Source organism: Pseudopipra pipra, chromosome 2 (assembly GCF_036250125.1).
Source record: "Pseudopipra pipra isolate bDixPip1 chromosome 2, bDixPip1.hap1, whole genome shotgun sequence".
NCBI lineage: Eukaryota > Metazoa > Chordata > Aves > Passeriformes > Pipridae > Pseudopipra > Pseudopipra pipra.
Genome location: NC_087550.1, coordinates 40,493,785 through 40,511,785, shown reverse-complemented (window position 1 = coordinate 40,511,785; position 18,001 = coordinate 40,493,785). Strand labels below are relative to the sequence as shown.

Sequence of the window (18,001 nt, the reverse complement as noted above, 5' to 3'; positions counted from 1 at the left end):
AAACATAACAGAGGTGAAATGTTAATAAAAGTGTGATAAAAATCTTAAGACATTTCTAACATTGTTTTCTCACAGATGCATCATGTTTAGGTTGCATATCATTATTATATCGGGAGTAAAAGAAATAGACTTTTAAAATTATACCTATACTCTAAAAAAATCCATAGTTGTCAAATATGAATTTTTATTTAAGTCAGTTCTTTAAGGGAATCAATGTTATTTATATATTTCAGACTTTATTGCAATAATAAGGAATAAAAATACACAGCTTTATTCAATACTATTTCTGGTATATTGATACCTAATATCAAGGTATCTTGTTTCTACTGGATCTTGGAATGCTTCGTGTGTAGTTAAAGCCTTAAGTGTGGACAAAGCAATGCTGCATAATATTATGTGCAGTTATACTTACTGTACACTTGTAGTTGTCCTCTGAAGACATTTCTTCCACGAGAATTTTCAGCTTTACATTCGTACATTCCCGCATCCTCTAGCTGCACATTAGGTATTTCAAGCACAGCTTGGGATTTTCTCAGGCGGGCTTTACTTGGATTATGACCATTAACTTTCCTCCAAGAGATTGTTGGAACAGGGCTAAAATATTAAGCAAAATTACTGTTAGTACTCTTCCGTATTCAGAATATAGATTCTGTTATCTGGTAGTTTAAACACTTAATAATCTAAGTAGCAATAAAATATAACCACAATTAAGGTTAATATACCTGAGTTTTCTATAGGGAATCCTTAATAAATGGCTTGCTACATGAGATGTGTCTATTTCATCCATAAGGGAGGCTAAATTTTTATTGAGATCAAGTAAATCACTTAAAATACTCTCTCTAGAATTTCTTTAGCACTTTATGCTTTACTTCTGAACACTTCCCCTCAGTAGACCAAAGAAAATAACAACTTCAAAACCTGGCTGGATTTAGGAAATTCCAACAGATCCCAATTTTCCTGCAATGAAACTTCAGTTCAGAAGATGGTTCAGTGATAATGTCCATCTAGGTGGGAGATTTCAATACCACACTTTCTTGGGTGAATTAAAGTGACCAAAGGTTTGGAGACCTGTTTTATTACAATATTCTTCAAGTTGCAAAACTGGTTGTGTAAGAAGAACGTATTAATGGCCCTACTGTTTCTGGCTCATAGCATTACATGCTTGCTTGTGGGAGCAAAAGGGCTTTTCACTGTAGCTTGCTGTTCCGCACAGGTCTATGCGGAAACTGGTCATTTACATTCATACTCAGGGAAGAAATTGATTAAATAGTGTTTGCACTCATAAAACTTTTTTTTTAGCCCAATTGTGCACCTAGTGGGCTTTTTGGTACAGACGGAGGGGGAAAAGTACTTCATAATATAGATTCAAATTTAAAACTGCTATGAATGACTGCCATGATTTGCTAACTTCCACTTGCGAGTTACTGGAGTCGTACTCAAACTTGCGGACAAGATGCTCCAAATCCTAGTACTTTATAGAGATTCAGAAAATTCCCAGACTGGTATTTGGATGTCAGAATATTTCTCTAGTTTTCTGTCCTGAATGTCACATAGCACTGAATTTCATTGAGCCTATTAACATAGTTACCTTCACAAAGCCAACATATAGTCCCATATGGAATGTATTGAATATACCAGACAGAGACAATCATTACTTCCCATATACGTTCACTGCGCTGATTACTTAACCTGACAAAGCGTACTTTATTGCGAGTGTGTGTGTATTCATCTCTGAGACATGGTCCTTACAATAGCTCTCTATTCTTGCAAAATGATCCTTTACACTGTCCCCCACAGAAGAAATAGATGTATGAAAATCAAATAATCTTTTTCTTTTTCCTTACTAAACAAAACCGGCTGATCTCTTTTTCTTCAGCTCCCAATTATGTATATATTTTTCTTTTTATAGATGTTTGTGGATCATATGAGGGGTGTGGATCATATGAGGAGTGTAGATCATATATTCTCTTTCTTTTTTCTCTACTCTATCACCATAAGAGCTTGGTAGCTTTCTAATTTTTTAACTCTAAATTATTTTCTTGATGACTGATTTCAAAATTTAGTGTCCTGTAGGTTTGGTTTGAGGACTCTTCTGCAGCTTGTATAGTTCTAATTTATAAAGTTTCCTTCCTATTAGAAGTTATTTTACATGCTTTCAATTAGAAAATTAAAAGAACTTCCCATTCTTATCTGACTGAAGTACTTCAAGAGGTTCAATTCTAAATACAAAGGATAAATAAGATATTTTTGGTTTCAATGTACTGATAAAACTTTGTCTTAGCCTACCAGTTATGATATTCCTTTCATGTCCTTAGCTACATATTTTGATTTGCTGTATTTAATAGCTATTTGTATATATTAGATGTAGTACAAACAATAGCCTTAGTTTCTTTTTTCCCATTCAATGGCTCTCATAGTTTATTTCTAATTGCATGCTTCACTTTGATATTGAAATTTATACTCTTTCTTGAGTGACTTCCTTGAGATTTTGTAAGTCTTTTGTTTTGCATTCAGTTTAAAGAGCTAACTGCTTACCTTACTCTCTTTCTGTATGGAATATAATTGTGTCATGGTTGATGGTTGCAAAACAATCACTCTGACCAGACAAAGATTTCAACATAGGTCCACAGTAGAAACACTTCATGTTGATACAGTGCAAAATAGATGTGCAGATACACTTTATTTGGCACCATAAGGGTGCTTATTGCTTGTTGCCTGTTGCTAGTTATTTGGCCTTCAGCCCTGCTTCCGGTAAAATCCGTGACAATAATGCTTTTACTCTTCTGTCATGGAAGAAAACTGGTTCTGCAGAATAGGACTAGTAAAAAGAATTTTTTTGGTAGTGTGTATTTCTGAGAAAGAGTGAAGAGATTGTAAACCATGAAAATTGTCTAATTTAGCTGGTATGAGATTATTTTGAAATTCATGTTTTTAGAAAATTTCCTTTAAATTGCATTTAACTAATTTTTTGAAATTTGCTTATGTGTTTCCTGCAGCAAGTAAATTTGTACAACATGGAAATCACAGAGGAAACTTGTTGTTTGGGTCATTAGGAAACATTTTAAACAACTCACTGATGTCTTCATCAGTATGAGATAATAAGTGGAATTTTTCAAGGAGATAAAGTTACCTTAGCTGTGCAGATTTAATGATTTCAAAGGAAAGTACTCCCATATTACAAATTGGTGTTTGTGGACAACTTGTAGTTCTGTTTAATGAAGTCTATTTTCCTTGCATAACTTACAAGCAAAGTATGAATTTTACATCTGAAATAAACACATATCTATATCTATACTTATTTCTCCTCTGTGACTTCTGTGAGAAGGAAATAAAATATATCAGAGTGAGTAGGTGAAAGAATAAGATTGTGTGACTGTTCTAGGAAACTCATAAAATCCACTATAAGAGCTGATATATGCACATTTTTCATTTTTTCAAATGATCCACAGCTTTTTAAAAAATGGAGTGATTGCAGAAGTACCTCTATCATTAATATGAGTTTAATGTCATATTCATAACTGTTGAATCTTATACGCATTATAATCCATTTTTATTTTGGTCTCAGCAGACTTTTATGGGAATACAGTTTCCTTGTTTACTATAACCCTGTTCACATTCAGCTCCTATGAGCAATTTGCTTTGAGTTTCAATTGAGTTGAAAGATAAGATTTCTCCTTGGTTTTAGGAAAGAAATCTGCTGAATACTATGGGTAAATCTTATCACCACCAAGACAAAAACCCTACTTGATTTCAGAAATACCATCATTAAACTTCTCATTAATCTAAAATGAAATAAAAATTCTAAAGGGTTCCTGGTGACTCCAATAGACATTACTATGGGTTTGTACAGTTTGAATTTGAAGAAAATATGAGTTATATTTTTACATTTACACTTGGAAGATATTATAGGAGTCAATGTTCAGTGGTTTATTACTTGGGACAGTGCTGTTGAATTTCTTGGGAATTCTTCACAGGTTTAAATAAAATATAGAAATAAAACTGTTTTCAAAAAAATATAGGAAGCAATTCTTTTTCCTTTCAATTTCATATGAGAAAATATTTCATTACATATCTATAGCATATGTTTATTTTGGGTAAGGTGTGAGGCGGAAATAGAGTAATGTCTGAATTTTAAAATACCTTTGCCAGGGATCTGAGCTCCTAGTTTTTCAATAATATCATAAATAAGAATACATAGATTACTTTTCCTGTATTCTGTTGGTGATGATTGATGTGATTTTTGAAATATTTTATCTTCTACTGTAATTTCAATTCCTCTCCACACTATTTCTCTTTACCATGCATTGCTGTCCTTCAAACCCACAGGTTCACATCATAATATATCTTGAAAACCACTACATGACCACTACATAAAAAAAACCACCTTTTTTTTTCTTATGCCCCCTAGTCTTGCAACTGTGTTAAATACCTTCTAATTTTTACAGGATAATTATGTAGGATTAAAATGTTGAGGATTATAATGAAATTCTCTCTATCTGATGCTTTCCAGAAATGCCCATCAACCATTCATGTGATTCTACCTTTAAAATATCCCATATAAATCTGCTCTGATCAGATGTAGAGTTTTAGGAGGCAGGACAATCACTTTTCCTTTCATTTGGTTATTAAAAGATAGTGAGTACTCATAAAATATAGCAGCAGTGAGTATGGTGACTTAAGAATTGAAAGAGAATAGAATGAAATGGTGATGAGTTTGAAGCCTGAGTGTAGGAACAAGTCCAGGTCTACAAGTCACTTCAACACACATCCATGACTGTACTAAAAAGGTCTGATATATATGTGTAAGTGTCATATACTAATGTGGATGTGCTTTGCAACCACTTCTTGGTAGCAGGGACAGTGCTGAATGGTACTCCAGAGCTTCTCTTTACTGGTTGATCAGAGCCTAAACTGTTGGCTTAGTTTTGAAACTTAGCTGTTCAATAGCTAAAGTTAGATAACATAACTGACACTTTCGATGATTTAAAAAAAAATTCCACATTCTTAAATCCAAGTGAATCATGAACACGAGTCATCTGATTAAGGTGTGATCAAACAAGAGAACAGAAGAACCATAATAGGCAAGGTATTGGTTTCACAAATAGTGAATAAAGCAGAAAAGGTATTCCACAACCTTTTATGTCTGTGTTTAACAGTTAGATAATGGCATTTATTCTTAATGAAATCACAACAGCAAAACTAGATGTGAAAAATTTAGTTCAAAAGAGCTGAACATCTCCTCCTCTGTATTCTGTTGTCCATATTGCAAAATTCCATATTATATTTTTGTCATCATAGTATTGCAGATGCTACTTGTGTTGTAGAATTAAGGTGATGTTGGGCTATCATGATTGTTAAAAAAAGGATGGAAGTAAGCTTTGTTTTTATCTCAGCCATCCATAACCACTTTTTCTAGTCTCTATATCACACCCTACCTCAGTTTGCTGGCCATGGCATTCTGAAATAAGCGGACATTCTTCTAAAAAGTATTAAAGACATAACAACTGGTAACTTATCATCAGCCTGTGACTTAATCAAAGCTGTTAAGAAGAGAATCCTAAGGAACTTATGACATCTGCTGTGTTTGTATAGGGGATAATACAGGAAGAATCCACAGTTTAAGTTAGAGGAGAAAAATGTTTTGAAGCAGAAAATTTACCTGAAATGATGACATATTTTTGGCAGGTGTTCATACAGATCCTCAGGGCCACAGTACAACTATGTTAACTTGCCTTGTGTTAAAACTATTTTTATAACTGAACTTTCTCTTGTCATTTTTCTCTGTTCCAAACTTTGTCCAGACAGAATTTCTGTAGCTGGCACATTGATCTAGGATTTCCTAACTCTGTTGTACAGATACAGCCAGTGTATGTTTACAAATCTGTTCCAGAAGACTAGTTACAATGAGTCCAGAAATTCTAGAAACAACAGACCTACCATCAATCATGATGTAAATGTAAACATAAATCCGGCTTGCTTGGAGTGTGCAAGATGGCTTTGAAGATGCTGATCAGCCACAGAGTTTAAAGAAAGTGACCAGAAAGGCTGGATTTAAGGCTCTTGTGCCTTAAATTATAAGCATTTATTTCTTTGTGGGAAGACAGAGAAGAGAAATTTCTGAAATTTCTCTTTCTTGAAGAGAAAGTTACAGTAGTAACTCTGGGGACCTACTATTGACAATTGCTAGAATTTGTTTCCTTGTGATCCTCTCAGACTCTGACACAGAGAGAAAACCTATACAAAGCCTATGCAAAAAAAAAAAAAAAAAGATTCTTTATCTCTAAACATAAAGCAAGGCTGTGTAAATTACTGAACACAGTTTTCAGCAACGTTTACAGGTTTTATTTGATAGTCCTGAGAGAGAAAGGAAAGAGATTGATAATATTGCTGCTTCGAGAACACATTTTAACTGATGGGGAATTGAAGTTTGGTAGGGTTTTTTCCCCACTTTCCTTGTGCCTTACGGTAAAAGCAATCAAATAAAATTTTTTAAATGCAAATACAAAGCATTTAGTTAGAGCGAGGCAGAATGAGGCCTGGGAGTGCTACTTGAGATTCACTAAAGAGTCTTTTATACATTCTTTATTATATTACTATAAATTATTTCAATATTTGTAACAGGAGTATAAAGTCTATGCAAGAACTAGTTCACTTAAAGGAAGGCAGAAATCAATCCAGCCTGAAAAACAGGAACAAAATCCTATCCTGTTTTAGAACCTTTTGACATAAATACTTATTCAGCATGAGCTAAAAATGAACTTTAGATTCATGAAAGTCTTAGAAACATTTATTTGACATAAACAATATGTGTTATCAAAGAAAACACATATTTGAATCTATTTGAGTCTTATATAAACAAAGTCAGCTCGAAGATGCTATATTCATGTTTAAAAAGGTTCTTTCCTCTCGCCACAATCTTATCTCAAGGGGAAAGGGCATCCCTACATATAACACTGAAAATGATGTTCTGCTGAGACTTTTCATTTCCCTCTTGGGACCGTTTTGTTATCAGTAAGCTTTAGGAGTAGCTTCCACAGCTTTCAGGTTTGGCATCTGACAGGATTAAAAAATATTTTTCCTACGGTGAGAAGTGGTGTGAAGGGATATGGGGCAACTTGTTTTTTTGGCCTGTGGAACTTAGAAACATGTATTTCTGTATCAGTTTTTGTATCTATCCTGCAGTTTCATTTTGGGCAAATAATTATAACAGATTAATACTCTATGACATGGTTTCCGTTATTCCTTGTTTAAAAAGAAAAACCAGAAAATTTTTGTCTCTGTGACCTGTAGATGAAAAATAGGACACCATGATAAGACTTGGTTTTGAGGGTAGAGGAAAATTGCTACCTGTGGACTTTTACACTGTGAATTTGCTTAAGGCTTGAAAATGCTAAGATACTAGCATGTCTTGCTCCTGCAGTAATTCTTCTATATGTAGGAAAAACACTTAATATTTGAATCTTAGTTCCAACAATGAATGGGATGTGCAGCATCTAGAATAATTTGCTTTATTTAATGTAAGGCAGGGACCTTGATATATCATTAAATTGTGAGTACCATAACACAGTTAAAAGACAAGTCAAAATTAGCTTTCTCTTTGCCTGCAAATTATATACTAAATCTGGTTAGAATTCCTTAAACATCCAACTGTCATTTATCAATGCAGTGATTTATCATGTCCTTTCATGCTTTGTTTTGACCATCAGTTCCTCCGTAGGGGATAACAGTGTTATAGTGTTACTGTCCCAGGATTCCTTGGGAAGGAGAACTGTTAATGTGCTCTGAATGTAGAATCAGGTTATCTTTAATATCAAAGGTGTTTCTATGTGTCACCTTTGTGAGAAGAGGAAGGAATTACTTTGTGTTCATAGAAAAGTACAAGGAGCTTAACCATTTCTGAAAGACAATACCTAGAAAGGAGCACTTCCAGAGATGAATGGACATTCTGTGATCTGTATTCTCAGCAGAGGTACTCACTCCCTGAGAAGTTTCACACAGTTCCCCAAGGAAATGACAGCTTATACTCAGAGAGAAAAGTAAAGATCTGTTGAAATATCCCAAATACATGAAATAAATGGCCAACAGAACTGTGATACTTGGCCTTAAAAAACAATGAAACCTGATTTATATCACAGATGTTAGTGGTTTTTGGTTTTGAGTTTTGTTTGTTTGTTTTGTTTGTTTGTTTGTTTGTTTGTTTGTGGTTTTTTTTTTTTTACAGTGAAATTTATACTATATTCCCATGTTTGTACCCCGTAATACTCATCTACTGCTTGGCACCTTGACCACTCACTCATCTCAATGCCCCTGGGATTCAGCACAGTGCAGTTAGCAGAGGTTAACTTTAAATTGTTTTTAAAGTGTCGCCAGTGCATTGGCTCTGCTGGTCTTTGGCATAACACCAGGGCTGAAGTAAGACGCAGATTCATGCTGCTATTAAGGAGATTTTAGGTTAGAAAAGAACTTGATCTCAGAATAGAAATCCTCATAAGACCTTTTTTGGCACTAGATTACCAGGAAAAGATCACATTACAGGTAGTTTTTATCTGGTTTTCTGCCTCCTGCCGGGTCTGAAGCCAGGAAGAATCATGGCATCTACAGCCAGCACATCGATACCAGTTCTGAAACATCTAGACCAGTATAAAATAAGTAATAATTGATTTGCCAAGATCAGTTCAACAAAAGGATAAAAGTTAGAGAGAAATATATGGAAGACATGGGGCATGGCTTTAACTGGCAGTCTGAAAGTAAAAAGCCATATTTTACAGATTTGAAGAGCAGAGGGGGGCAAGTTTTGTCCTTTGGAGTTAGGAAACAATATGATGTAATGCTGGAAACTTCTATTCACCTGTGTGGAGAGATCAGGTGGATAACTTCATGTGTTAGGCAGAGAAGTTTCAAACCTGGGTCTGTGACTCACTATAGGGTTACTGTTTGTGAATTTTGTGTTCTTGGCAAAAATCACATATAGCTATATGGCAGAGGAAGAAAAGAAAGGAATGAGGTACTATGAAGCCTCTGACTAAAGACACACTTTCTAGGTGCCTTTAACCTTCCTTCTTTTCTGAAATTATTACCTTCATTGTTATATTTTTTGCCAAACACTGACCAGACCTCACTGAAACAACCCTTTAACCCATGGCCTTGCAAAGTCTATTTTCTTAAACCTTCACAAAGATTTGCAATATCTAGAAACCTTCTTCACAGTCATTAACCTGTGTCATTGGCTTAATGTGCCACATCAGCAAAAATAACTTCTTCAGAAACTTCAAGTGATTCACAGCAGTTACAGTCAAATACCCTTCACCAGACCATAAATATTTTTTATTTGGCCACTCTTGATCTTTGCTTAGATATTATATTCACTTATTCAAACACTTTGCTTTTATTTTTGCACATTGAAAAATATTTAGTAAGCTCTCTCTACATAAATGAATAGAATAGTTTGGGTCAGAAGGTATTTTAAAGATCATCTAGTTCCAGCCCCACTGTCATGGGCAGGGACATTTTCTAGTAGACCCGGTTGCTCAGAGCCCCATCCAACCTGGCCTTGAACACTTCCAGGGATAGGGCATCCACAACATGTATATAGTCTGTAATGAAAGTATTGATAGTGGCATAAAAAAATAATGGCATTTTTAATGAAAGCTTGAAGAACAATTAGAAAAGTCTGTTAAAAGAAAATCAAGTGAAGAAGATAAAGTAAAATGCCATATTTCATGGATTTAAAACTTTGAGATATTTATTAATTAACATTGATTCAGAGTTCACTGTTTCAATAGAACACTTTAGAACATTTCTTAGATCAAAAGTCACTAAATTTCACTAACTTGTGTGACCTAAATATATATAGCTTCACCTTATTTTTATTTTATTTCATTTAGAAAGCAAGATTTTAAAGTGGACTATCAGCTGTGTTCTTGCAAGACATATTACAGATGGGATGAATGGTTAAAACTGAACTATAAATCTCTTCAAAACAAAGTTAACAATAGAATTATTAAAGCAACATTAAATACAACAACATGAACACTGCTTCCGTCATAGCCATCTCATCGTAATTCAGTAATAAAAGGAAGTAAATATCTCTAATTTATTCTTGTTATTAACTAAGGATATTTCACAACAAAAACATAGTTTTGACATTACCAAAGTGACATAACCTACCATTTAGAAAGAATATTGATATATTACATTGATGTTACTATTATACAGAAATAGCACAAGCATAAAACACCCTCACAAATATGCAGAAAAGCAAGCATATGGGTCATAAGAAAAATTGTCAGCACTGTTCTCTATTGATTCTTTTTATTCAAGTATCTAAGTGTTGATCTATATGGTTAAAATATAACCATAGTAAAAAAAGGATGCATGAAGCTTATTTTCTTTTAGCAAAGCAATCCTTTTGGCGGTCTACACAGGCCCTATTTTAAAAGCTAAAATTGAAAACTTTGGTAATGTACAAGTACAGCAACAGCCCACATCCTGTAGTTTGTTTTAATGAGAAATAAAATATGATTACTCACTCAAAATTGTCTGTTGGCATTGTCATAATACAAACTCCTTTTTTTTTTCTGACTACAGCCAGAAAAGCAATAATGTATGAGTTTTATGTGGAAAATAAAATCGAAGCTTGTTGTGATGCACAACAAAAATGCATTGAGGCTGAAGTGTGAGGGTCAGATAAGGTGTGTACATTATACACAATTTAAAATTTAAAAGTCTTTGTGAAATAGTGAGAATAAAATTATTTCAAATGAAAACAAGTAGACAAATTAGAGTTATATACTAGAAAGAAAAATAAAGGGAAAAAAGAAAGATATATTTCTGACACTTGTTTTCCTCTGAGGCCAAACGTCTGGGGTCATTGAAGAGGGTTGTAACACACAACTTTTCATGCCAGTTTGGATAAACCAGTCCTATATCCTTATTTGAACAATGAAAACTTGCTCATTTTGAGCCTTTAAAAAACCCTGTATATTTCCATCTATGCCTGCCTTTAAGTCTCATGTTAAAAAAATGGTGTTAGAACTACTTATGACAGAAGTATGCTCCAAAGACAGGAAGTGCTACAGAATGCTTGCATGGTTGTCACTAAAGTACTTCATTAATGAATACGTCATATAATGGGGACAGAATTTAGAGTCCTTTTGCCCATCAGCACCATTAATTTAATCTCTTTATAATGGGGAGCTAAATGAAGACATGAGAATCATTTCCTTGAATAAAGTACATTAAAAAAGAAACTAAAGAGTGGACTTGTTGCCTCCAGATGTTCTTGGAAGCAAAGTCAGTAACATTTGGGGGAAAATTGAAATGGCAACCTGTTGTCACAGAAGGCTGTGTCTGAGAAATCACATTTCTGGTGCAGGAAAAGCCAGGAATGCTGTGATTTGTGCAAGAGTGTCGACTAGGAAAATGATGTCTTCTTCACCAGAACTTATCCAAAGAACAAGGTCATGATCTGTCTTCCTGATTTGCATAACAAATCTAAGGTTTGACTTTGAAATAATTATACCTTAGCAGTCAATCATTGATAAATACAGTGATTTCTTAACCAATGACTAATGCTCATTATAAGCAGTATTATCTAATATAAGTAAGATAATTCTGAGATATTTCACTCATGTATTATTTTGAATTCTTTAGCAACTACAAAGTCTATTTGCAAGTGGCATTAGTAGCAGTATTTTCACTTGTAACTGAATCAGCTACATATTGCTTTGATCAGAATGAAATTCTTCTCTGAGAATTTCTGTCTGTCAAGCAATTAAGATATTTGACTTTAGTTTGGAGATATAAGCTGCAGAGCTCCAATTTATTTAATTCTTACAGCCATAGTGACTGGCAGTTCTAAATAAACACTATTAATGAATCATTAATCTGTAACTAAAGACTAGGCTTTTTCTAGAATACTTGCCAAATGCCTACTTCAGGAAATCTCACTAGAATGTCTGTCATTCTCACAATTATAGCAGAGAGAGCAGAGTGAATGTTTCAGACAGCTAAAGCAAAGCATAAGAAAAACAGAAGCACATTAGTTTTGAGACTGTAATAACTTCTGTGTTATTTACAATAAGAATTCAAAACACTAAGTCTCAGAATGCTAAATAAAGAAGGAAAAAATTAGTTATTGATTCAGTTTAGTAATGGGGACCAATGGCAGTGTAACAAGAAAAGCCATCAGGAATAAGAAATGGGGATAAAAATTGAAAATGAATAGGAAATTTGATGCATTTTTCCTCCCACCTCAGCCTCCAGGTTTCAAATGGTGCCTGAAATGTCATTCATGTAATTACCATATCAGGTTGAAAGCAATTTCAATTCAGCTGATTTGATTGTGCATTAATGGCTGGAAAAAGAAGACAAGGAATGTGCATGGTAAAAGTAGCTGCCCATTACAATAGCAGCAAATGGGGTCAACTATCTTATTAGATAACCTTAAAATCCTTGCTCATTCAGATGTTTGGGCTTTTTTGTTTTGTTTTTTTGGGGGGGTTTTTTGTTTGGTTGGTTGGTTTGGTTTGGTTGGGTTTTTTTTGTTTGTTTGTTTTTTGTTTATTAAAGGTTAACACCAAATTAGAATGAGTAAATAAGCTGATTGAAGCCTTTCCTGTCAACCTTGACCTTCCTGTTTGAATAGTGACTGATTCTTTTTGAGAGAGTTTACTAAATCTCAGGGTGTGGAAGATGGAAGGTATCAATAGCTGTTTCTTGCCTGTCACTGATGGTTGCAAAGGACAATGTGTCATACCTCCTTTTCACTGGAAAGTGACAGCTGACTTGTAATCTGTCAGCAACTGCAATTTAATTCCAGCAAAATGAGGAAAATAAGAAGTAATATGTTGGTTATTGCTTCAGCCATAGCCAAGAGTCTAAAAAGGCCTCACTGCCAACTATTGACTTGGCAATGTTTCTGACAGGAGAGAGTCTGGAACCATCTGTCTCTACAGAACAGCCCTTTTCCTCACTTATTTCAGCATTTTGGGGAATCTCTCCATTTTCTGTTCTCTCTCATGTATCTCTTTCCTTATCTTTATTATATAAAAAGTAAGACTTTTGTTTTACTGTACAGAACTTCTTGCTTCACATTTGCTTTCTAAACTACTGCTTACATTTATGTTGGGAATGAATTTGCGTAAGCTGCTATCAATGTCTAATGGCTCCCTGTATGCAAGCTATGGTCTCCCAGCTTTTTTTTGGGCTGTTTTGGCTATGTCCTGTTTCTCCACCAACTTCACTAAAGTTCTGTATCTGTAAACAGATACAACTAAAATACCTTGTCAGAATTTCTCTGTAATTATTTATGTATTCTTTCTGTTGACCTGCTCAGTGAGAGCATCTGGATGTTGGTCAAACAGGAAAAACTGGCAAGAAGGGAACGAGTTTAAGACATATATCATCCAGTCAGTAAATAAGAACTGTTAGGAGAAAAGTATAAACAGAAAAATCTAGTGACCAGTGACACATGAAGGTCAAAATGACTATAAAAACATTTAAAAAGTCCTCTCAGGTGGTAGAGGCAGGATTTGCAAGGTTCGTCTGGAAAACTAAACCTGCTGAGCACGCTGGAGTCATCATTGTCAGGAAAACAGAATATTGTCTAAAAACTCCTAACTTCTTCTGTTTTGTTGCTACTTAGGTAAAGTAAAAATAATTGGTATGTAAGATACAGTATTTCTCAGACTAATTGTTTTGTGAAGTTCCTTCACAGGAGTTGTAAACACAAATAATTCCTCTATTTCTTAGTGAAGGCCAGGTTGTAAGAAACCTATATGTGTCTTGATAAGGTATGAACTATAAAAGCAAGCAGGATTTATTTATATTTATCAGTATAACTTCAGAGGGTAGGGGGCAAGATATCCAAAAGGAACACCTTTGTAAAGAGAAACTGAAAAGAATTCAGTACAATGAGATTTATTTCAACACACCACACAGAATTTGATGGAGTGTTTTGGAAAAAACTCTTCCCATTACATTTTTTATATGTCTGTAGAGAAACATCACTGATGGAACTGCTGTTAGCAACATATATATGTGAAGAAGAAAGAATCATTTCTTTGAATGGCTAGAATTGCCTCTTAGTTCTATCTGGCTGTATACTACCCTTGCTGATCTTATTCTTGGGAACAATGATAATAGTAACTAATAGTAAGTAAATAATTATAACTAATAATAACTAACACCACAAAACTGAAATATCATCAATTTTGTCCTATATTCTGTAATCTGAATGCTACATAGAAGTAGTTTCAGTTGCTCAAACCTGTTTCTCCCTAAACCCATTTATCAATAAAGCTATAAAAACCTCCTTGATGTAAATAGTAAGCACATGTTCTCTAGTAGTGTCATTAGTTCAGGTAGAAGCTAGAGAATAGGCACTGCCCCAAAGTGTGTTAGGATGTATTTAAGACACGGTGTTCCTAGCTTCACATGTAAGCTATGCATTTGAGGGGAGGGGAAACAACTCTATGAATCTCTGTTTATTCTCCAAATAAACATTTTGACAGAATAAACTCTAACTTACTGATTTGTAGTATCACAGTGAATAAATGGATGTGAGTCTGGTAAAATTTGCAACAAAAAAAATTACTCTTTTTGTTTATGAGAACATTACTTTTCATTTTGACAGAGAGTCTTTTAATTTGAATGAATTCCTGTCCACAGAAATGGCTGGGCAGGGAGTTCATAATTAGCTGCTTAGTCAGTTGGTTGTTTTGAGAGTGCAGTAAGGACTGTCTGTGAAAATGAAATCCAGTACAATAATGAAATCACAAATTAGGCATGTCTCATCTTAATAAACAGTGATGTTTAATTATGAAAGAATCTGTACTTACTTGCCAAGTGCAAAACACTCCATCTTAACAGTAGATCCCTTTGCAGCTGTAACTGTGTAAGGAAAATGGACTTCAATTTTTGGTTCATATTCCCCCATGACACCTGGAACATAAGGAATGTTTAAAATATGAAATAACATGAGTTTTCCACTATTACAGAAAAACCCTGTGGCTTGCTTTTGAATCTGCCCAGCAGTAAAGCTGGTAATTGATGGAGATAGCCTCGTTTGATGTGATATGCTGTGCTCAGGTCCAGTATATATATTCTGAAATGCTCTTCAGGGTTACCAGGAGCAAAACAGTGAGCTTAAGAAAAAAGATTTATTTTTCTTCAAACACAAGTTAATATTTAAGCTTTGAAAGACTAAAGTGGGCAATCAACAGAAAAGTGAGAATTTTCATAGACCAAATCTTTGATTACCAACACAACAGAAATTATGGAAAATAAATCAACATATCATGCTGCGTTTGACTGAGGACTTTCCAAGCTCAGCAAAAAATCCCCTTAAATTCTGTAAAAGCGTTTGCGTACACAGATACAAACACAGATATGCAGACATTCAAAATTCAGTTATGTCATTTTCAACAACCCTTTTAATTTGGGAGATGATTCTTTTTATCAGGACAACACACTAAGTACTGTAAGATACAACTTGAAAAACATTCAGGGATGTGCAAAATATAAACATGGAAATCAATAGAATTATCTGGAATTTGCTGTGGGGTGACTGACAGCCTTGGAGAATCACAAGATTTTAGGAAATGAGAAATGAGTAGGGAAATGGAGGTCTCTTTTATAAGACAAGGTGAGAGGTTTGTATTTGATGCAACTTGTACCAAATGTCATAATCAGCATGGCAGGAGAAGAATATGACTCTAACAGCTGTGTTTGGTTAGACTGAAGTTGGGCTAAGGGGGTAGGCAATACTCAGGAACAAAAAGCTATATTAAACAAAGAAAGAATTGTTCAGATTTTCAGATTAGGAAAACTGAATAAAATCTGACTTGTTGACAAAGTAGCAACAAGATAAGTCCAATCTGAATCTGTAAAAATCAGTCAAGATTTTCCAAATAATTCTAAAGTAAGTAAATAGGAAAAAGAGATGAAAAGGAAGGAGACAAAAGACATAACTTTCTTATGCAAGAAAGAGAAAAGAAAGGGGCATAAGAAGGAGCATGGAAGTAGAGGAATATGAGATTTATAGCTGAGAGAAGACTAGACTGACAGAGAGAGATGGAAAACAACCCACAACCTATAAAAGGAAAAAATAATATGTAAGACCAAAATGGTAAAACAGATACTTCTAGCCCTTCAAATGTTCCTTATGGGGCTTAGGATTTTCCTGTGGGGCTGTACTCTCCTTTTCCTCCTGTTCCACAGGCTCCTACAGCATGGTTCTGAGAGAATGTCTGAACATATATGAATTTAAACATTTTATTATGAGCTTAAATTTGATAAGAAAATCTATATGTGTCTGATACGTGAATCAAATGACAGAAGCAGAAAACATAAAATGCTTTTATTTCAAATAATGTGATTCCATAAATAATGTGGTTTTATAAGTAGCAACAGACTTCTTTTAAAAACACGTAATCCTGCGATATTACATGTGCTAGCAGTAGTGACCCATTTTCCTCAAAAACATGACTAAATCAATGCTTTGACATTGCTTTGTGAACTTGTGAAGAAATACTGTCCCCTGTATGAAAAGGCAAATTTTGAACCAATTCTGTCATTAAAGATAAAAAGGCTTTTTTTTTTTTTTTTATTTCTGGTAGAAAGAAAAGGAAATTAAAATCTGTGTCCAGGGTATTAAAATAAATTCATAGCATCAACCAAATTGTATTCAATTAAATTTTACCTTGGCCTAGGCTGAAATGATTGTTAGTCTAATCTGTCATAAAAAAATTATGGATTGCTTGTACTATGTCCATAAATTTCATAGTTTAGTTACACTCTTTGTGACTTCTTTTACTGTTTCATGTATTCCTTTTATGATTATGAATATTAGTTTCTGACTCAAGGGAATGGCCTGAAGTTGTGTCAGGGGAGGTTTAGGTTGGATATCAGGAAAAGGTTCTTCACCCAGAGGGTGGTTGGGCACTGGAACAGGTTCCCCAGGGAAGTGGTCACAGAACCAAGCCCCCCTAGAGTTCAAGAGGCATTTGGATGATACTCTCAGGCACGTGGTGTCACTCTTGCAGATGATCCTGTGCAGGCCTAAGAGTTGGACTCGATGATCCTTATGGGTCCCTTCCAACTCAGCATATTCTGTGATTCTGTGACCAATTACATAGTTTATATCTGTCATATCCCCTTCTAGATGTGTCTTTTACAAATCAAAAACACCCAGACAGTTAATCCTTCCTTGCAATGAATCTTTGATAAACTTGCAAACATTTCTAGTGCCCAGGTTGCAACATTTCAAATTCCATTCTGTCATTTAGAGATGTGAAGTTGAGAACTGCACAACAATAGTGAGGCTGTAGATCTTTCTGTCACACTTTTTTTCTCCTTGGGATTTTTTTTTTGTTTGTTCCTTATCACTTTTCTCACAATTCATTTCTGTTTGCTGCTTTGCACTTGAGCTGATGTTCATCCACAGTGGCAGTCTAATCTCTTTACTGATAATATCTAATAAAGGTATATTTTTAGGTTTAGGTGTTATATAAATTTGCAGTGGGTGACCTTATTGCCTCTTCACTCTGTTTCTATTATCACAATATCGTTCCGCAGCTCTCCGGGATTAGTTTTTGTTTTAACTATTCTGAATGATTTTATATCAACAATCTTCTCTACCTCTCAGTTTCTTTTGTTTCCATATAGTTTTTGTGTGGAATGGTGAAATCCCAGAAAAGTATTCTGTGGCTTGACTGACAATCTCTCAGTTCTTCAAAGTGTTTAGATACTCCTATAACAGGTGGATTTTTAAATCAATTTTTATTTAAAAATGGGGCTGTCCTTCAGTGTCTCCGAATATTTAATTTTTTTGACAGCCTTTGATGAGTGACCTGTAAAGAACTACTTGAAATGAAAGCTCACTGTAGAACCTTGACTGTTCCTATTCGTATTCTCTCAGACTCTTCAGGAAAGTTATATACAGACTGAAGCAAGACTTCCCTGTTTAAAAGCTGTGTCTTTGATATATGACTGTGTAGTA

At 34.5% G+C, this 18,001-nt stretch overlaps 1 protein-coding gene across 7 annotated transcripts in view; it reads right to left on the bottom strand.

Annotated features, from left to right (window-relative positions):
- CNTN5 (contactin 5) overlaps positions 1-18,001 on the bottom strand; it is a 605,150-nt gene that overhangs the window by 125,404 nt on the left and 461,745 nt on the right. For all 7 annotated transcript variants that reach the window (XM_064645131.1, XM_064645132.1, XM_064645133.1 and 4 more), the window contains 2 exons: positions 14,841-14,943; positions 413-594 (listed from right to left, as the gene is read on the bottom strand). In XM_064645131.1, the coding sequence (XP_064501201.1) occupies positions 413-594; positions 14,841-14,943 (285 nt within the window). The remainder of the gene's footprint in view (positions 1-412; positions 595-14,840; positions 14,944-18,001) is intronic.